This window comes from Amblyomma maculatum, chromosome 2 (assembly GCF_055883805.1).
Source record: "Amblyomma maculatum isolate TAMU_Amacu chromosome 2, ASM5588380v1, whole genome shotgun sequence".
Lineage (NCBI taxonomy): Eukaryota > Metazoa > Arthropoda > Arachnida > Ixodida > Ixodidae > Amblyomma > Amblyomma maculatum.
Window position 1 is genome coordinate 107,984,924 of NC_139345.1, and position 22,245 is coordinate 108,007,168.

Genomic DNA, 22,245 nt, shown 5'->3' on the forward strand with positions numbered 1-22,245 from the left:
AACCCTGAACATGTTCCTAAAAAATCGGGTAAAACCCGATTGTTCCCGGTTTCCGGAACAACTGTGCCCACGGAACTTGTTGAAAGCACCAAAGAATAACCTATTCGAGCAATAATTTCTGATAAAGAAGTTCTTTTTACGAAGGCAGCCTTAATGAGAAATGCACTCGAGTCACTTTTAGATGTCCAGAAAACGCTTGAAAGCGGAAAACTTCTGATGCCAAGCTTCGATCTCCTCGTAAACGTCAAGCTACAGCAGACTGTCAACAAGTTTTCCGCAATGATCGGTAAAAGCGATCGAGCAAAAGGTGTTTTGTCCATTTCATTTAGTGCCACATTAGTAAACATTTGTTGTGAAAAGTTTTGCGCTAAAATCTCCACAAAATGAGGCTGCACTCTGAAATCTAACGTCTCAGACGTATAAGAAAATCAGGTGACATTGTGAAAATCGGGTGCCAATTACTCGATCCATTACAGAAGCGGCTGCTGAGTCAGCCGTTTGATGGCTACCGACCTCTCTATTTCCGTGACATGCGATGTAAGCTCGCTTCGCGAGGCGTTTAACCAGTACTTGCTGGAAGCAAACCGCACAAATTAAAGTTTTGAACTCTTGGACCATTGGAACGACGAAATTATGCGATACCCTAGGCTAGCAAATGCAGCGTTGACATTGTTGTGCCTAACTAACGGCAGCTATGACGTTGAGCGAACGTTCTCAGTTAAGATGGGCACCGAAATGTTGCGCAGGCAGATGATTATGTATGTTAATAAGGGCGTGTAAAACGTCGATTACCACGCTCACTTGAATAAAATGTTTGTTGTCCAAAAACTGACCGTTGCACATCACTTTCATAATCGTTACCCGCCGATTATAAAAAATCGAATAAATTATTAGTTTTTAAGTTTAGCCCGATAAAACCCGAATTGCTGAGTGTTTCCACGAAAACCACGATTTCTCTCCTATTATCAAGCCGAAAAATAACGTCCGATTTTGACCCCCTGAATTTGAAAAAAATATAAAACCGAAAACGAATAACCCTACATATATGCTGTTATGTATATAGGGCATTTTCAGGGCATATCTCGGAATGAGGACTGAGTTTCAGGGCTTATTTATTCCTGATTGAGTATTTCGGGGTTGCGATCATGTTTGCACAATTCAATTTTTGACCTCTTGCGTAAAAAAAAAAAAGAAAAAAAAAAACGAGCCAGTGAAGTTTTCGAAAAATAGAGCTCTGCTGTAGAAGGGGGCGGGTGCCGTTTTCGGTGGAAGTGGCGCAGTTGCGTGTGACCTCCATTGCAGACTTCGCCGTGGGCGCACCGTACGCCGGTCTGGATTCGCGGGGCGCGGTGTACATCTTCCTGGGCGGACCGCAGGGCAAGCCGTCCGCTCCCGCGCAGATCATCGCCGCCGAAGAAGTCAGGCGGGACCTCAGCACGTTTGGCTTCTCGCTCGCCGGAGGACTGGACTTGGATAGCAACGAATACCCAGGTTTGGCTCAGCAGATTTCCATCCATCTCGCAGTTTGAATTTCTTTTGGGTAAACTTGAACTGAGGTTTTGGCGCGTATATGCCGCGGCTGCTGCTCCAGTCCGGCCGTGGTGCAAGCCTTAGAGCTATTGCGCTCTTCTATACAGTTCAGGGACGAGTGATTCCGTTCTCACAACGGTAGGGTTCTCTCAGCAGCATCATCTAGAGGGGAAAAGGTGAAATTTTATTACAGAGCACCAATTAAAAGGCGCTCTTCCTTACACATCTGTAGTGCAATTAATTAGCGGTACATTTTTTAACGCCTAAGGCAATGGTTCTGATCCCCTTTATCATAATAATTTTTTTTATTGATAGTTTACAACAAGCAACTAAACCCATTCTCGGGAGGGGGGGGGGGGGGGGGGGGGAGGTCTTTTAGGCTGCGTTATGGAATGCTTTTGAACCAAGACAGCCGTAAAACCAGTGGTACGCACAGCCAAGACGCGACATCATATGTTAAGGTGCGGAAACGACGATACAATGCAAATAACTGCATCGAAGTCATTTAACGCTTTCAATGAATGTGTGCTACCTTTTAATTAGTAGAGTTCAGAAAACTTTGTGAGCCTAAATCACCGTTTAACAAGCGTACAGACGACCAGGGAGGAGAAGGAAGAATTAAGTTGTTGGACCCTATCGTTGAGAGATCGGAATTACCCTTCAGGAAGAGAGTTGACTATCTAGTTAGTGACAGAGATATATGCGAACAAGCTTACAGCCCCGAAATGTCATCTCGAACTGAAGAGTGCGCCGTTCTAGTACTTTAATTATCCCAGCGGACCCCCGGGTGTGGCACTGCATGCATCCGAAGCAAATAAGATTCAATTTCCTCTAGACTGAGTACAGTAGCGCCCATGCCATCGGAGCGGTATTTATTTGAAGTTACGCGGGAGGCTGCAAATTGCTTATAGCTGTATTTCAAATGAGAGGAGCGTCCCTGTGGCTAGATACATGAATGCGTTTCTGTCAGGTTAATATTGAATACTGAAACGAGACCTGATTTAGATGATTTCATAGAAAGGATCGGCGATGCTCTGTCGTTGAGCCCACCTGTTAAAAAGGACTAAAGAAATGAAAATTTATTGCATATAACTGCCTAGGAAAATAAACAGACCCTTCACTTTCTTTCCTGGTGGCTGCAGATCTGCTTGTAGGCGCTTACGAGTCGGACGCCGCCGTTTATCTCAGGTAAGTAGATCCTGGTTTTTCGCAATTCTCGAAGTGTCAGTACCGTGCTCTGCATAAAAACAAAGAAAGTATGTACTGCCTTTCGCGTTCCGGGCTTGCGTATGCTATGGAATGTGTTCTTCTATACCTCACTCAGCGCGTTTTCAGCGAAGGCGAAGAAATGCCACTATGCTTGGGTCAAGCCGGAAAAATGTCTGCTGAAATGAATACCTAAAAATGTGCTTGCAGAACAGGCTAATGTCGCGAGTCATACTGTTGTGCCCAGAGAAGCGATGTCTCAGAGAGATTGCTAGGATTTGACGGAACGGTGTGTTTCTGTTCTGTGACAGTCAACTCAAGCACAGCATGCTAACAACATAGAGGAACCGTTTAGGATGCCCCTTTTGTTGAAATGATCTTCAATAATATGCTTGAGCATAGTCGTATTAGGTTTCAGGTGCGCCACGAATTGATAACTACATGCAATAAAATTATGTTAGCGGGTTGACTACGCAAGAATGACAAATCATGAATTTCTCTGATTGGAAGTTGTTTGGCTGCCGGCATGCTTTCCTCGTAAAACGATTTATGCGAGCGGAGAACGTGCGTATTGTAATAGTCCTGACATTGCCATACCATACCATAACATACTATACAGTACCGTACCACACAATCAATGCATATACTATGTAATTCCATGCGATGTCATGTCATGCCATACTGCACCATACCATACCATGCCATATCATACCACATCATAATATGACATGTTATACCATTGCAATACCATGCTATATTATGCCTTTTAATGCCGCATCATTACAATATATAACATGTCGTGCAATCCCTAATGTTCCTTATCTCGGTATTTCATGCATTTTTGCGCACGGTGCCTCCTCAGTTCCTTGGTACGCGGACCTCGAAATATGGTTGCGCTGCTTTTCGCAGGAGCCGTCCCGTGATCGACTTGCACTCCACCCTCAACATCGACGGAGACACTGTTGACCTCGAAGACACCAACTGCACGCTCAGGGACGGCACGAGAGTACCCTGGTGCGTGCATCGTGTACATAACCATTTTGTCGTCATTGCATATCCCCAAAACGTTTCTCGCATCATAGTTAATATTCTCTCTTCTGTCCTCACGAGGCAGCGGAGGTGGCTCAGCTACAGAGCCAGTAGCAGGCCCGTGCATTTTCTTTTCCTTCTTACTACAGCCACAACAACAACGACGAAGTAACATATTGTGGTACCATCTAATATCCCAGGCAGGACTCTGGCTGATGCGCGTAGTGAGCTTTTTTTCTATAGCGAGTTTGCGTAATGCAATGCGGTAACTAATTACGACTGCATGTTACGAACATGATTGACATAAGAGAATCAACTTTTTTCTTTTTGTTAGCGATTAAGTGAGGCCATGTACGCAAGAGAGGGTCCACAAGGGGAGCGGCAGACCGGCGCAATTAACGCCGTCAAGTCATTCCCTTAATATCGTAGCTTAAGTGCCTCCCCATTTCAACGCGAAAGTCTCACACGAAAATCCTCGAAAAGCTTCTGGCGTTGTCGAGAAACGTCGGCACCCATAAAGATGGAATCCCTAATACGGCATCCCTAGAGAATCCCTAATCCCTAGCACGGCATCCCTAATAGACCTCCATGCGGCGATAGATTTCCCCTCTTTCATATCGACAATGTGATGCAGCCATAATTGTCGCAGCGTTCCGGATGGCGTCATACCTTTTTATTTCTCATTTACCATGCATCCGCTAGTCAAGTTGCATGCCATTTTGCGACGGGGGTTTTAACCGATGACATATGCATCCCGTATTGCATTGCCCTAATGACCTCGCCACATCACGTGACCTATCACAGCGGGCGCCACTAGTTGAGGAGAAGTGTAGAGGATGCCGTCAGTACCGTTAGAGAAGCAGAAAGAGTAGGGAGGACATAGCGCTACCGGTCACATGGTGAAGCGTGTAGAGCAAGCCACGGTCGGTCTCGAGGGAGAGAGCGGAGAGCGCGCTACTCTCCCTCGAGACCGGCCGTGAGCAAGTAACTCTAGCTTCCTAGAGCGAGCGTCGCCGCACCACATCGCGCGAGTCAGCTTTCAACTTCAAACACGTAATCGGTCCAATTTCTCCACTCTTTGTCGGCGTTGTCCTCGATGTGGACATCGGCGTTGTGAGCGAAAAATAGAAGACATGGCTTTGGCACGTGGCAGTCCGCAGGTAACATGGCTGAAAAGTGATTTGTCTATGGTGCATGACGTAACGATACCACATGACACAACAAGGTTAGGAGGATGGACTAACCCAGATTGCTTATTTGAGGGGCGAGGGTGAGATCGGAATCAAACTTCCTAGGTTCCTGCATGCGTAGTCAGGCACGCTACTTCTAGGCCCCGCAGGCACGTTCGTACGGCTTCGTTCAAACCGGTTTCTACGGCTGTTCGCTTGCGATCGGCACCTGAATAACGTGATAGCTTAGAACTGCGCTAATAAGAGTGTGTTAGATATTAGAGGCCCACGCTAAGGTATTGCTAATTAGGCGAGCAAAGACTGCATGTGCGCGAACGAGGAACCCCAAGGGGGGCCGCAGACGGGAGCCATTGACATGTTTGCGTCATACCCTTAAAGGCGGAGCTTAGGTGTTCCCCATACTTTTCTCTACTTCATTCACTTCATCCCCGAGTAAAAGCAACTCTTCTTAACGATTTACTAAGCAAAGAAGAACAAAAACGAAAATGTATATTATAGTTGCGTAGCTATGGATATAATCATATTTTTTAAAAAGTGACGTGATCTGAACCTGCCAGGATACGGACCCCGCTGGCATTCCTTGCGCTGCGCAATTGCTTAGCCTACAAAAATAATATCTCGAATTCACATTAAATTGAGGAATGAACGTGCACAGCACTATATATGTTTAGAAGCTCCACCGCATAGCGGAAGGCACACGGCACAGCCAATATGAATCTAGTAAAATGTTGATCTGAAGCATCCAGCAATCTGAATACTACCATATGTGAAACATGGAATGTCTGCCCTGGCCATAGTTTGATACATTTAGACATCACTCATGCTATTTTTCACATAAAAATTGATAGCAATATCTTTTTTTCTGCTCGCAGCTATGTGATGACAGTATGCTTGCGGTACACCGGCTTGGGCGCCGCGCCTTCAATTGGTAAGTAAACCAGTAATTAACTAGAACATAAGCCACGCAAGTTCCCAAATCCAAGCAATATCAGGAATCGTAACTTGTTCGGCTTCGGCTTAACATGTCGAATAGCCTTAGTACGTGAGTCGGGCTCAGTGTGTGAATCAGGATATATCGACGTGCACTCCAATTGTTTATTCATGCACTATCAGTGAAGTTGCGTCTTCTTCAGGATTAATGCATCTTATAATGCACTTAAATAAATTCTTCCATGTGCCAGCCGAGACGGCACAATTCCAGCAAATTCGGAAAACTTTCCCTACAAGAGAAAGGGGAAAGTATACAGCATTTGTATATTTCCAGTTTCCAGAGCTCATCCGCGAAAGAGAAACTTGGAGACTAAAGAAAAGGCTTGAAATTGAATTGAGAGTAGCTCAGCCAGCTATGGGCAGTGATATGTTCAATGTCGAAAGGCAGGAAAAGAGCAGAGTGAATCATGGAAGAAACAGTTAATGACATTCTTGGCGAAGTCAAGAAGAATAAATGGATATGTGCACGGCATCGATGAGAAGACATGATGACCGACGGCTGATATTGGCAGATAGTGGATTAAAAAATAAAAATAAATGGTTGGTGTATGGGGTTTAACGTCGCAAAAGGACTCAAGCTATGAAAGATGCCAAGGATTCGAACGAAAGACAAAACATAGCTTAGCGGGAAAGTACTTGCCTAGACGTTACCGGACGCCAGCTACGCAGGCGCAATGGCTGGGTGTGGCCGGGTGGGGCCAATGTGCGTGTGTTTTCAGCGTTCGGTAATCGGGTGTACGCCTCCACTGCTGAATCTCTCCGTTCGGAGATAGGCGGAGATAAGGGGACCGCAAATGGCGCTGCATAGACAGGGTTAATTATATCTTCATCCTGCACTGCGCCCATGCAGTCGGGCTGATGATGATTATGAATTTTCATGCTGCACAATAACATGCTTCTCTTTGATAAGTTCATTTCTTCATCCTGACTACATCTAGTTTATCAAAATCTGTTACATGGAGGCAGAAATATATATTTGCACAAAATTTCAGTGCCGTTTTGTTTTTAATCAATATGCAATCAACTCGACGCAATTCGAACTCAATGGAGACCACACATTTATTCGCATATGCGATGTTCGAACTAAATGGGTCGTTTTTAATGTGATCGAAACAGAAATGGCAGTCCTAATGAACCAGGAGTAAAAATAGGCAATTTTTAGAAAACAAAAATATGATAGTGTACTCTATTATTAGCTTTAACCTTTTCTGATATCATCGGGGGGCAAGAAGGTGAGGGAATGTTGCATATATGTGTGAAGACTACAGGTTCTATCTTCCACTCAGCAGTACGAGTGCAGATAATGCAGCGGATGCAGTACTTTAACTTTATGAGCTCGTCCGAATTTACCAGAATTATCCTCAGAACAAGCATGGCATGTTCCTTCTACTTAACATAGAAAACAAAATCACGCAGCGATCTCATACGAGCTGGCACTGGACACCGAGCGCAAGGGTCCCGCTCGGGCCTTCCTGCTCGAGCAGCAGAACAGCATGGTGCGCAACAGGACAGTCCGGCTCACCAGGGACACACAGTACTGCAACTCCGAGACCGCCTACGTCCTGGCAAGTGCCCTCTTCAAGCTTTGAAATAGCTGGGTAGTATTAGATCGCTGCCGGAGATTTCGCTTTGCGCAGCGCCATCTTTTTTGCTGTGAACGTGTGCTCGCTAGCCAATAGGCACGCAATCCTTCATTTGACAGCCACCGTCAGCGTTACTAACCGTCATGTAAGTGCAGAGCGCTCTACCTTTAGAATGACGCTAAGCATGTAGTTAAGTAACTCTAACGGTGACTGGAGGCGCCTCTAGTTAAATAACAACAAAACTTTGATAAAGCTTCTAGAAATACTTGCTACTTCATGCATCTAATGTTGGGCTGAAGTATCAGTTAAGTGCTTTAACGGCTTTCCTGTGATGTATTGAAAAAGCAGCGGCCGTCTAAGAGGCCACGCAAAACTCTCTACATAATTCAAAAGCTATGATAGTAGCGATAAAAAGGCTGCAGGAGTTGCTAAGTTTGTCGAAAGAATATCGGAAATGGAATCGGCCAAAACTCCCTGTCAAGTTGTGACAACACATCTGGTCGTAATGCAGTCGATCCCGGATATATCGTACTCTAAGGGGCCCGTGAAATAGTTCGATTTGTCGATAATTAGATATATAAAACATGCCTCCTCTGTAACACAGAACCGTCCATACGGTGCACTCAAGCTAGCAGCACTTTTTCCTGCAGCGCATTGCTGCACGCCGCCGTATACTGGCAGCCCACCGGTTGCCCTGGGCGTGCCGACGCGCAGGGAGCACCCATGCGCCTCGCGTTGCCTCGCGCCACGCCAAAAAGAGAAGCGCACTCCGACTTGGCGCTCCGTAGACGCGAGCGCATGCTCTGAATACTTGCTAGAGACCGATTGGAGTGGCGAAGCTCACGCTGCTCGCAAGTAGCGCTGCGTGGCGCATATACCGTTGGGGTTGGGGTCCGCATCAAAGCTGCTGCGTATGGTGCTTTGGGAAACGCCAACACTCACTATACGAGGTGTATTTATGAGACTGGCACAATATAAACGCAATACTAATTGAGCTAGAATAGGGTACATTTGATTTCTCCGCCTCCTTCGACAGCGAAGCAGGCCACGCGACAACCGCCGCCAGCCTTCGGTCAGATGGTCTGGCTTCACCGCACGAACTCCGGTGCATTAGGTTTTGGCTTTGCCGCATGACAGCAGTGTCGCGTTGAAAACAAGCTTGCCAGGCAGAAAGCCACTTTGAAGTGGACTCAACGTTCACCTCATCATGCGACTTTACAGAATTAGCGCTGTCAGGAGGTGTCCAAGGTTGCACAGTTGATCCGGCTCCACGCACGAAAAATGATCGTAGGGTTGCCATTAGGAGAATCGCACCTTGCAGGGGCGCGGCGCGCAGTTCGCTATATAGAATGCTCCGTTGAGCGGGAGTTCGATAAACGCGAACGCAACCCCTATACATTTGCATGGGATTTTCAAGGGGATATTCTGAGAGTTGGATACAAGCAATGATTCGATATATCCAAGTTCGGTATAACCAGGATCGACAACGCCATTTTCTTTTTCCAAAACAACAAGCAGAATCATATGAATGCAAACAAGAGCATTGCCGGTCGCATTTCCACTGCATTGCCCTATATGGGTTATTTTTCACGTGAAGCGTTCAGAAAACAAACATTTGGGTAAAGCAATTACTACAATGCAATTCCTCTTCGTATACTTACGTGTCCTCTAGAAAACAATCCGGGACAAACTGACGCCAATCACGATGCGGTTGCGGACGGAGCTAATCCAGGCCGTGTCCTCCCAGTCGCTCCTCCTGCCTGTGCTCAATGGCAGCAGACCTGCCAACGTCACGAAGGAGGTAAGCATGCTTATCGCGCATTTTTTCTCGGTGCATATATCAGTTGGATTTAAGATAAACATCAATACATTCAGGTGGAAAATGTCCCCCTTCTTCAAACTTATTGTTGAAGCAATGCTTGAGAAGGCCCTTTGTCTCCTTTGTCTTCAATCCACACTTAAAATCAGTTTCTGCACTTGATCACACATTATACTTTGACATTACTAACACAGCAAGACGCTTATCGTACTTCATGGCTTCGTAATAATACGCACAAGGAAAGACAGGATAAGCGTACATACACGAAATCAAGTATATCGGAAGCGCCATATCATTGTATACAAAATAATTCTTGAACAGTTTGGCTTGTTTCGTTTGCTTCTTGCAGGTTCACATTCGCAAGAACTGCGGCGGTGACGGTGTGTGTGTTCCGGATTTAAGGCTCAGGGTGACTCCGTAAGTTCAGTTTACGAATTTATACGCAGTGTTGTATATTTTATGGGATGTGGTTGGAGGAGCCGCTGCAGAACAAGGCTGATTGGAAATGATCTTGGTGATGAAGACATTGATGATGTAACATTGAAAATTTTCGAAAAATAATGTATGGAAACATGAAATGGTGATGTTACGCTTTACTCATGAGATGAACATTTCATGAAATTTACTAATAACGTTGCTTAATGTGGGCACCTGCCTGCTTCATAAAATATAAATAAATTGGAAGCCTGCTTAGTTATTGCCCCTACCGGCAGATTTCTTCATGCAATACATATGCCGATTCTGATGCCCCTCAATTCGTTATGACAATGACAAAATGCAGCAGGCGCCAACAATCTAATGAAATATTAAACTCGTCCGCGGCGTGAAATTCGGATGACAGCACTGCTCGTCTGTGTGCAGTTCCACAAATATGTAAGAGGACATGTAGAGTCACAAAATGAATCATAATTATCTATTTCGTCATGTCTTATAGGCATATTCATGGCTCATTACTCATATGAATTGTGCAACGTAACATCATTGGAATAGCTAGCGCGGTCAACTAGGCCACTTTGGCATACTAACGTAGCATACTCGGCGCTTTACAAGTAACGTATACCGTGAGGTCTAGAGTATGTACAAACATAATGCATTATACATAATTTGTACGTACAGTATGTACAAATGTGTAGTCGTGACTTATGGTCATTATAGTGATTTCGCATTTTGCACACGTAGGCAGTAGACGTAGGAAGTGTCTTTACCTAATGTTTACATTCTTGATTAGGCTCGTAAATGCCGTTTTCGAGGCCGTGTTGATTAGTTTAGCACGTTTCATCGCACAGACGAACATGTCACGGTAATTATGCTGACATAGAGATTGCGTCATCAGATGAAGCCCCTACTTGTCTGATAGTTAGATTGGCTAGTTCTGTACAAGAACAGCAAGATATTGCATGAACAGGTGCAGTGCATAAAGCGTGTGTTAGGACGTACGTGAGCTTCACTTGGGACACGCGTATAATGTACTGCAGTGATTTCCAGGTAGGCGGCCTGTGCAACATTCCTGATCACTGACAGTTAACATGGTATCTTCATGGGAATAATACGGGCTGTGGACTCCACTGAAACAGCCTGTTGACACGTTCCTCATGCGCAATGCGGACGCGCGCAGCAACATGGAGGAGTTCCTTATCGGCAGCACGGGCAACGTGGAGCTGTCGGTGAACGTCGACAATCGCGGCGAGGATGCGTTCGAGGCCATGATGTTCGTCACCATCCCGCCGGACCTCAACTACGTCAAGGTCGACAAAGGGAAACTGGTGCGTGGCTGATATCCACGGTGCACGATTTACTACAGGCTGGCCTCCAGGCGTATATCGCTATCATTCATAGCAACTAGAGCAATGACCGTCCTTGTATGCCCAATAAGGGCAGCGTCGGCGCGGAGATAAGCCTGTTATTGAACCCTAAGGTTGAGCTCACAAACATGTTTCCCTGATCCCTTATTGTCAACAACACAAGGAGGAAAACAAAACATTCACAGCGCGGCTTCGCCGTTTTCCACGAAGGCCTCCAGTAAAAAGGCTGTGCAAAAATTGCGTTTTATTTCTTCCAAGAGCTCCTTTCTTTTCTTTTCTCTTAACTGATATTTACCTTTCTTGGTTACCAAAGGCATGTCTACTGCATGGGTGTATTACGAATGTAATAATTAACCTCTTTCATTCTGCTCCAGGACTCGGTGACGTGCGGCGGCGCGCAGAAGCAGTTGTCGGGCGAGAGCCAACTGGCGTGCGATGTGCAGAACCCGCTGCCGGCGGGCAAGAAAGTGCGCTTCAAGGTCATCTTGGCCCCCGCACGGCTCGTTCCCACTGCAGCTGAGCTCAACATCACTGTTGTCGTCAACAGGTGCGACGCTTGGATAAAGAGATAGCAACCCGCTCTACAATTTGATATTAGCCAGATAGGTCACAAATGGTACCTCTTTCTCTCTTCATTCACTCTCCTCTACCGCTCTTCAATTACAGCATGGTTAAGACACCCGCCGAGAAGACAAATAGTTTCTGCGCCTCTCGTTTCCCTAAAACCGGTTTACTGTGGAAAGGTATCACGCGTGTTCATCCCGCTGATTGTAAATTCCTGGCGGGAAATTAAAAGGAATTGATGAAGTGATGAACAGCAGAACACACATCACAGACGTCAGCTTCATACCCAAAATGTTGGATGAAGTCTATAGCGTGTCTAACCTCCCTCCCTCCCTCCCTCCCTCCCTCTTTCGCGCTCGTATTAGATAATTGCGACCAGTATTCCTTCGAGCACACGTCATATCACCGCCAGACGAGCTATCAATCAGTCCCGGGGCTTAACAGATTTTACATCATCGTGGTATCGCTGACTTCCTTTTATTTTCTTCGCCTATGCAGCACTAACCCGGAAGTAGAAGCAGCCTCGAAAGACAACAGCCTCGTGGTCCGGCTTCCGGTCACTGTCAAAGTCAACATGACCGCTAGAGGGTGAGCAAACAAACTTTTTTTCTTTCTTTCTGCGAGCCTCAATACCGAGCATTTGCTTATGTCCAGCCTGCGAACGACATTATTCAAATAGCGCGAATGGTGAGGTCCCTTTCGCAGCGTTCCGAAAACGTCTTGTGCAATAGCAATTCGAATCCCGTGTAATCTCCTATCAAGAATGATCATTTCGGAACCAAAATGAGTAACCTCGAGTATCCTCCCATTGCTGGCCCCTGCTTTGTGGGATATGCTTCATGATACGTGCAGATTGGCGTCTAACTGTTTTGCAGTGTACAAGAGCACACAGCCGGGAGCGATACTGGGTCTGTTGATTGAGATGTGCAGCGATAAAGTGGCTACAAGCCTCACTACGCTTGGCGAGAGTCTGATTCACACACTTGATCGCAATGACATTTTGCCAAAGCAGAGAGCAAGAATTTGGGTGGCAATCTACAGCCGACAGGCGAGACAAGAGTGTATTTGCATGGCAGTTCTCCAAGGGTTTAAAAAATAATTGAATTGCACTTTAATTCACTGTTTTCCTAATGAAGCGTTACATGAAATGAAAACTGAGTAGCTGTTACATCCGAAAATTGACTTCAATCAATTAATTGTGCCATACATTCGAAATTTCTACACAGCACTTCATTCCCGCCGGAGGTGTTCCTCAACGTGTCTCTCATAGAAGACAAAGAAGTGCAGACATCGGATGACATTGGGCCGCCCGTTAAACACGTTTACGAGGTGAGATGCACAGCATACAGCAAATTCGCTCGAGTAGAAGCAGGCAAACGGTTGTGTGGGGTGCAGTGAGCATGAATACATTAAACCAATGCCTCGTGGTTCCAATGCGTTCCCCTGAAGGCCGGTTTGTGAAAAATTGAAGTCAGGTGCTGTTTAAGGAAAGTGCTTGAATTAAAAACTTAGACATTTCTGGTCAGTATAATCACAATAGATGTGATAAAATGACGCAGTGTGTACTCTCGTACAGCAGATGCATTTTAGCCGTAACAGTATTGTTTGTTGGTAACAGTATGCACGAAGTTGGCTTGGGCTGAGAGTTTTCTGTACTATTCAAATTAATTTCACACTACGTACAGAATTCTCCAGGGCAAAATGAGCCGAGCTTTGGAGCAATTATTTTAACATATGAACATCGAGCAATGCGTATAACTATGCAAATTTTACAAGTTTACCTTAGAATCACTTATGTTTCATAGGTATTTTTCATGACGCTCGTGGCGGCTGGATTTGATGAGGTCAGAAAACCGTAGAAGGACTTCATAACTCAACACTTTCTTATTCAATGGGCACGTGTTGGCTGCAGCCTTCCACAGCACAGGGAAGGTCCACATGCTAGGTATAACGTGCGCGTAACGCGTATGTTATGCCTATCGTTACGCGCACATTATCGGCCCAGTAAAAGCTTACGCTTCAGTTACCATCGTGGCTGCTGAATTGCGCAGCTGATCAACCGCGGCCCGAGTGTGGTACAACAGGCGGACGTCTACCTGGTGTGGCCCACGCACAACGTGCACGACCAGCCGCTGCTCTACTTGCTCGATCCACCCGTGGTCCAGGGCCCGGGGGCCGCGGCCAAGCGAAGACCTTGTGACATCATCTCGCCCGCCACGCCAGGCGAAGCCGTCGACCCAAAGCGACTGGCGGTAGTGCCCCATACGTTTTCTTCTCTTCTTGGGAATGTCCTTAGCCGGTGTCACCAAGGCCAACTGGTCCGTCCATTGATCCGAGGCTAGGCAAATTCGGCACGTTGGGAAGAAGGATGTGGAATGTGAAGGCACTGAATTGCAACGGTACGGAAGCAAATGCGTTCTAAATAAGCTGAGGGTTCAGGACAATCAGGGCACGCGGGAAAGTGTATGATATAGTAGAGAAAAGATTGGGCAGGATGACGCGCATAAAATCATATTTATTCTTTTTTTCTATATATGCGGCCAAGGCACCTTTTTTTTTCTTCTTTCGATACACGCCCATATCAAAGAGACGGCTACAATGGCATCGTCACCATGCCAAAAAAGGCCGTGAAAAAAAAAAGTTAAGATTCCTTCAATTAATTTTTATTATTAAAAATCGATTGTATTCCCTACCTTTAAAGCAATAAATGACGCATTCATAACTGAGAAAAAATGCATATCAAATTTCAACATTATTTTTCAGTCATTCGATACAGTCACTTGACGTCATTGCTGGAAAGAGTCTATGATCATCATCAGGAAGTGCGCGAAAATTTTGCCTTGGAGCCACAGCAGTTAGCTTGCAAAGACGGCGGTGGCAGTGACAAATATATTTCGTTTTATGTATTTTACTCTTCCTTGTTCGGAAAAGCAATTTTCATTTAAAGCAGCTGTCTGCAGGTGAAACGCTTGCTTGCTCTTCTGTAGGCGCTATGGGGCACGATCACTTGTTCGAAGCAAAAACGTTGTTTGAATTAATGTATATATAAAGAGAGAGAGAGCGAGAGAGAAAATGAATTAGGTTTAGGGGGGAGAAAGGAAAACCGAATCAGCCAATTAGGGACCACCGCGTACCTAATAGGTGTCGCTAGTGCTCATGCAACGCAATAGCGCAAATGGCGTTTTGTTTTAATCCGTTACGAATTACGGGGCTAAAATTTTCGGGGAGTTTAGCAATGAAATTTCTTAGTTCGAAAAATCATAATATCGCGTTATTGAGATTTTTAAAGCTTATTTCTAGGTTGTGTGTTCTGCGTACGTTAGCCGCTCCGTACAAAATGGAACGTAGCGTCTACTTGCCTTCTCATGGTTTTTATCTGTTGGAGAGACAATTGCGCTCATGTCGGCATAGTTATATATAAAATAAGAAAACGAAGCTTGTGCGAATATATATATTCGCACAAGTTTGGTTTTCTTTTGTTCTTTGCAAGACGGTCTAACAAGCTGTTTAAGAAACTAGAATTCATTCGAAGAGAATTTATTTGTGCATCTGTTTATTTCTCATGCGCATCCAGGGATCGTCCAGAAGGCCACGCGCTGTTTCCTCGCACGCGGTCAGAGTGCATCGCGACGTCGGTGACTACGAACTGGAAGATGAACTGGTAAGCTCACGTGCACGAAGCAAAACAGAGAAGTGCCTTTTTTTATGTATCGCTTGCTTAGGCAGCGAGCTAGTGCGTGAACACGCTCTGGCTTAATACAGCGGTTTGCATGTGCTTTTCTGCCACATTTTAGTGCACTGAGAAGTACGCTACTAGGATCATCCAAGTTAAACATCGGAATCCGCCTTTTTCACAAGGCCACGCTACGCATGCGCGCCTCTCCCCTGGTTGGAAACAAACCACCAACCCCAGCTGCGCATTCGCAGTTCTTGGCCTCCGCGATCGGCGCAGCCGTAGCTCATCTCGGAAGCCGTGTAGGTAATATTCTTGACAGACGTATGCGATAGATGGCGGTACCTGTCAAGAACACACACCGTCATTTTGCTGGCGCCAATGACGCTTTCAACCAGTCGCAGATGAACTTTCAACCACTCCCAGAGAGCGCCACATTTTGTGAAAAAGGCGGATTGCATGTGCTGTCGCTCTGATCGGCTGGGTTGTTTCGTGACGTCGCAACTACGTGTCATCGCGCTGGTAACTATAACTAAGGCTAATATAACAGCTTGGATGTATCCGTGGCTTACACCTCGCCACACGTTTTCGAAAGCCAAGCCAAGCTGTGATTGTACGGGTGTACCCATGACTACCAAACCAGAAATGGCCTGGTTTTCTTGGGATACTTCAACAAAAGATACGACGAGGCATCCACGCTTTGTCCAAGAAATGAGTGAGAAATTTAATTTGGAAAAGATGAACTAAGATATGCTATATTATCCACACAATATTGTTCGTGTTTGGACTTGGTATTTACAAATACAAAGTACGTTGCCTCTGCGTACGCCATCTTTCTCACTAAAGTGACCATAAGAACGTTTTTGTCAATTTTAAAGTGTCTGTCATTGCAGTAAACGATGATTAGACACTGAATAACCAGGTCTTGTCAATTACTGGTAAACAAAGCTAAACCATTCGCTACTAGTACCTTTAAAGGCCCACTGTCCACCCCCCGGTCGAAAATATTTTCTTCCTCGGTGACTGTGAGACTTCGCCCCTAGAACGCAAGGCCGCAAAATGTTTTTGAAAAGAGTAACTAATAACGCAGTTACAGCCACCGCAATCGCCCGATTCTGTCATGCTTCTCTCCTTCCGTTCCCTCGCAAAGGTTTTTCACTCTCCTGCCCGAGGTCGTCTAGCCTCCGCAAGACAAATTCTCCTTCCTCCTCCGCGTTTGGCGGGAGGTGGGGCGTGGCACTCCGCGAGCGCGAAAAAAAAAAAAAGAAAAAAAAAAAAACGGCCGAGGGAGCGCGCCGCTGGATTCACTCTGGCCGTGGCAAGGGAAAATCGCGCAGCGAGCGGTAGACACCCATCCTTCTCCCGTCAGTCAGCGAGACGGACCAATGGACGTCGTTCGCGGTATGTACGTCATTACTGTGGCCCGTCGGGCCAGCGCAGGAAACGGGGAAGCTGGTTTCCCAAAGGAGAGCATGGGAGAGCTTTGAATTGTATTTTCGATGCTTTGCGGCGCGCGTGTCACTGTAGCATTTTGCACAGACTATCTCCGGTACCTGATCGAAACACTGGGCTCCTTTGCTTAAAAGGGCCTTCCCTGGACAGTGGCCCTTTAAGCACACTGCCATTATCTGTACTATTTTTTTACACGCGCTGAGGAGAAGAGGAGGGGCGTCGTAAACTGCAAAGACTGCTTAGTTTTAATCGAGCGTCCGTAGTTCGTTGTACAGCATGAGAAAGAATGGAGAAAGCAGTTCAAACGCAGGAGCATAGGAAGAAGCAGACCACACGAAAGTTGTGGTACAAAGCAGGTTGTTCTTTTCATCAGTTTCTACTGCTGTAGGAGCTGCAGCTCTTTTTGTGTTCATTTTTTGCACACTACGAACCAAATGATCCGGCTTCAGCCTTTAAAAGAGGACGCGATGGAAAAAATAAAAACTGGCTATATATTATCGGCTACAAGTCAAGAACGAAGCGGCAAATATCCCTCAAAGGAGGCCCTTCATCCAATGAATGGAATTCGTCGCTGTCTTGACTCGTAACCGACTATAGATATCTGGTATCCTGAGTAGCTCCAGAAAGTCGTAAGAATTGAAAATATATATGTACGCATGTATAGGACCTCCTGAGGCTTGCGTGGGATGGCAATTTAGGGGCAATGAAAAAATGGCAGTGGTTTAGCTCCGGTTAAACCTAGTTGAGTTCCGAAAGCAGCAGCTGCATGGCTACGCTTAGGATAGCTTAGGCTGCGCGCCGAACAGCGGCCGGGCTCTCCTCCACAGTTCATCCACACAAACACACACACCTCTTCTCCACACAACCAGAGGAGAGAATGATGCACAGCTGGCGCCGGCTATGGTTATGACGTCAGCCCTTCGTGTAGCCACGGTCGGTAGGCATGTTTGACCGTTAATGACCTCAGTTGACTGTTGCGTCATACCAGCTGGAGAGATGGGCTACCAAGTCGAGTCGTCGGGTGACGGTGCTCGGTAGGCACGGCTCGCCGCGGACGAGATGATGACGTCACTGTGACGTCATGCCAGCTGCCAGATATGGGCTACCAAGTCGAGTCATCGGGTGGCGGCGGTCTGTAGGCACGGCGCGCTGCAGCTGGAGCCGCGCTGCAACCGAGTGAAGGCGCTGCTGTCACCTCTTCTTTCGCAGTTGAGAGGAAGAGGAGGAGGAAAACGATGTGTATATAAATGTTCGCGCTTGCTCAGCTGAGGCACTCGCTATGCATTCTGATAAACAGAAAGAAAAGTTACGCCGTTTCGGTAAAGCCAGGAAATGACAGCGGGCTACAGAGACAAATTAAGGATGGGAACAGCGTCTCGCTCGACAGCACGCTCAAGATGCAGCTAGACGAGCGCGTCGCGTTTCTCTTGAATCGTCCTCAACCGGTGACGACTCCGAATGGAATGGACGCTTTGAACAGTGAAGACTCTTTGTAAACGTGTTCACTCAGCAGTCAAGAACGAATGCAATTAGGCGGCAACGATGCGTTCAGGAAACAGAAGAAGAACGGCAATGGAACTATAACGTAGCCATGCTATTATTGCTTTCGCAACCTACCAGGCTTAACTAAAGCTAAGCCCCAGCTAAATTTTATTTTTAACCTACACCAGCTACACTAGTCTAGAAAAACACCATTGGAGGTATTGGAGATATACTACACCGGTGTACCTGGTGTAGGGTACAAAAATGGCCATACTAGCTGTAGCCTGTGACGTCACGCGGCTTCTCGCGCATGCGCAGCTTCGCCCACGCTGCGCCACGCGAAATGGCTCGACGACTAGCGTATTGTTGCTTTCGCAATAAAAAATATATGGACACTCAAACTCCGCCTTATGGGGTTTCTTTCTCGTAAGAAGATGCGCCACGTGGGGGCTAGACGCTACAGTCGCCTTCTAGCCCCGACGTGCCAGCCCTAGCAGACAGAGCTGTGACCCCCAACCCGCGGTGCGAGAAATCGCCACTGCGGCGGGTTCGGGCCAGAGGGGACAAACACCGAGTTACGTACTCGAACAGAGTTTATTGTGCTCGAGTACACGGCAAAGGAATAGCAATTAAGAACAACCACCGTGTAGCGAGCGAACGCCGCGTACGGGGGTGAAATAAAAACCTAATGGGGAAGCGCGTCAGGGAGGTGAGAGGAAGAGCCTTCTCACCTGACACGGCTTCTCGCTCACATCCCGTTGCGGTAAGTGCCTACGGTCAATTGGCGATTCTCGGTGACGGCGGTGGTCTCCTCGGCGGAAATCATGAACCGCGCGCGTGCGCGCCCATTCGCCGAAGAACCCCGAGCGAGTTGCTACAGTCACGCTCCTCAACACGGAACGGGAGAGGAGGTCTCCCGGTTAGGCCGGCAGGAAAGAGGGAAGCCCGCGGCAGCGTCGCCGCAGGGCCCGGGAGGCGGCGGGGGGTGGCCAGCATGCCCTCTCCTCCGCCAACCTCCCTGCCAGCGCGCGTAATCACGCGTGTTAATTACGCGCGGGCGTTACAATGGAGGGAGGGGATTGTGAATCCCCACAGCCTTTAAAGGCATGACGCGGGGCCATAATTTACCAGCACACACAAAAAGCTCCGCTCTAACCAAGCTGTATGAATGTCCCTGTGTCGCCTAGGGGTAACGTGAATGCAGCGCTCCTGGTAAGGCTGATTCTGATATCGCCCTTCCATATGAAAGGAGAGACCCGAGTTGGCAGCTCCTACCAAACCTAATGTCAGGCACCATACGTCTAGTTAGTGTTCGGCCACGTCAGCTGCCAGTGCTGTTACGACCAAGCATCCGCATTTGCGCGCTCTATTGTTCGCCTGTGGGCATGGATAAGTTTTGTGAATATGTGGTGATGGTCCAATGGCTCTAAGTGAGCCTGTTCCAGGAATCCTGTTTTGTAAGCATGTTTTGCTTTGTGGACAACCTGCAAATGCCAAATTGACCCTGTCAAGAGAACGTCTGGAAAAACACAAAGAAACGTCCCCCTGCGGGAAATAGCAGGAAGTGCTTTCTTTCTTTTGTTCACCCTTCCAGTCGAGAAGTGCTATCCTCCAGTGATGAATGCCTCCTATCCAAAGGAGACGACAGAGTGACATGTCCGCTGACGTGCAGGACAAGAAAGGAGCATGACTCATACGGCCATTAAGTGATTTCCCGGGAATGCAGGAAAGATTTGCAATTGTCGAAAAGGGACCATGTTGGGAGCCCTATGCGGCGCCACGTGCACTCGGGTTTCTGAGAAGTAAAACCCCTTGTCAGAACCAGCCTGTGGTTTCTTTGCTGAAGAATAGAAATGTACCTCCTCTCCTCGCCGTTCCCAAGCTTTTCCCGCCAACAAGTGATCACGCCCAACGAATGAATGCCGGACCAGTCAGTGCTTCAGACCATCAGTGCAGTGATGTGTTCGATTGGATGCCGATACCTGAGGGGCGTGCCCTGGATTTGGTTGGTCAGCATCTTCAGAGAGGGGCTGGACATAGGGGGTTTTTAAGGACGCTGCAGAGCACGAAATGTCGCTCTGAGCCCTGGGTAAACGGCTCATCCAGTCGCTTCTCGCTATGAACTCTTAACGCTTGCCATTTTGCTGATGTACCCTTCTTTTTCGTGTAAATAATCTTGTAAATAAGTTTCCTCAAAGTGCCATTAAACCTGCTTGTACATATTTCACCAACTTCGAAGATTCAGTGCTTCTTCAACCCGGAGTCTCTGCACGCTACCAAGTGAAGGCCGGGTCGACATAGCCCCAGCGTCACGACAACTGGTGGCAGCGGTGGGATCTGGATCTACAAGCCACAACATCTGGTGATTCGAGGTGGATCAGAATCTACAAGCCACAACATCTTGTGATCGGAGGTGGCATCTCAAGCAACAAGCAGGAGCAACAATCGGCCAACAAGAAAGCAGCTCGGAACATCGATCGCATGTGTGGGTGAGTGCTTGGCTTTTCTTCTGATGTGGACCAGGTTCTAGAACAGGGTTAGATTTTAAGAACTGGTAAAAAGTGTTGAAACGCCTTTAGGTTTGGTAGTTTGCACTGTTGTTTTGGAAGTAGCCGACACTCGGAGCGATCATGGACCTACAAAAGCTGCAGAAACCGGAACTGTTGCTATTGTGTGAGGAATTGGGAATTAATACAAGTGGTTTGGCACGAAAACCTTTGATTATAAAGGCAATCACAGATTTGGGAACCGATGATGAGGAGCTCAGTGAAGCATGGAACCTCATCGGTCAAAAAAAGGAGCAGCTCAGACAGCAGAAAGAGCGGGAAAAAGAGGAAAAGGAGCGCGAACGTGAGAGGGAAAGAGAGGCAAAGAAGCTAGACATTGAGCTCCGGAAATTAGAACTAGAGTTGAGCAAGAGGTCGGGCGATTGTCCCCAGCTAGCGGTACCTCGTCTCAACAAGGAGGCAGATTTCAAGATGTCAAAGTACATGCAGCCATATGTGATATCAGGGGATATCGGTCTGTATCTGGCTAACTTTGAGCGAACCTGCGAAAAACTGTCCTTCCAGCGAGACACTTGGTCTCAGAGATTATTGACGGTTCTGCCCTGCGAGGCAGCAGAGGTTGTCGCGCGGCTAAGCAAGGAGGACGCGGACAACTACGAGAAGGTCAAAGCTTGCCTTCTGAGAAAGTATAGGCTTAGCGCCGAGGCGTTCAGACAACGTTTTCGGAACGCTACTAAGTCCAGGAACGAGAGTTACCCTGAATTCCTGTACAATTTAAGAGTAAATTTGGGCGAGTGGCTAAAGAGCACAGATTCCTACAGTGATAGGGACGCTGTAGTCGAGCGAATTCTTTTGGAGCAGTTTTATAACTGCCTCCCAGAAAAAGAAAGAAATTGGTTACAGGACCGAGGCGAAATTAAGTCGGCAACTGAAGCTGCCGAACTTATTGAGGAGTATGCTTCGCGCCGACAATTCAGCAACCCAGCAGTGGATAGGCCCCGCAATCCCAAGTTCAGTGTGAAAAACCGTCAGGAAAGGCACTTTGCTAGAGTTGGAAACGAAGAAATGAAGGTTTCTTCAGGCAAATTCCCTAGAAAGGACGGCAGTGAGAAAAGTGGGGAAGTGACCAACGTGCAGAACACAAAGAATAAGCTTGAGGCTAGGAAGCCGCTCACATGCTTTAGGTGTAATGAGCAGGGTCACATTGCCGTCAACTGCCGGAAAGAAAAGATTGCTTTCTCGTATGTCAGTGACTGCGATGAAAATATGCAGCTTTTAGAACCCTACCTGCATGACCTAGTAGTCAACGGGAAGCCTTGCAAGGTACTGCGCGATTCGGCCGCAACGATGGATGTTGTCCATCCGGCGTATGTGTCGCCTTCCGACTATACAGGACAGTGTGCGTGGATCCGCCAGGT

The 22,245-nt window shown here is 47.1% G+C and overlaps 1 protein-coding gene across 1 annotated transcript in view; it reads left to right on the top strand.

Annotated features, from left to right (window-relative positions):
* The window catches only part of LOC146199513 (integrin alpha-PS2-like), an 81,636-nt gene that overhangs the window by 45,008 nt on the left and 14,383 nt on the right, over window positions 1-22,245 (top strand). Inside the window, exons 12-24 of the mRNA XM_084595008.1 lie at window positions 1,303-1,491; window positions 2,673-2,718; window positions 3,646-3,750; window positions 5,828-5,883; window positions 7,362-7,510; window positions 9,201-9,329; window positions 9,697-9,764; window positions 10,963-11,110; window positions 11,524-11,696; window positions 12,212-12,301; window positions 12,940-13,042; window positions 13,765-13,965; window positions 15,288-15,374. Coding sequence (XP_084451134.1) covers window positions 1,303-1,491; window positions 2,673-2,718; window positions 3,646-3,750; window positions 5,828-5,883; window positions 7,362-7,510; window positions 9,201-9,329; window positions 9,697-9,764; window positions 10,963-11,110; window positions 11,524-11,696; window positions 12,212-12,301; window positions 12,940-13,042; window positions 13,765-13,965; window positions 15,288-15,374 — 1,544 coding nt within the window. The remainder of the gene's footprint in view (window positions 1-1,302; window positions 1,492-2,672; window positions 2,719-3,645; window positions 3,751-5,827; window positions 5,884-7,361; window positions 7,511-9,200; window positions 9,330-9,696; window positions 9,765-10,962; window positions 11,111-11,523; window positions 11,697-12,211; window positions 12,302-12,939; window positions 13,043-13,764; window positions 13,966-15,287; window positions 15,375-22,245) is intronic.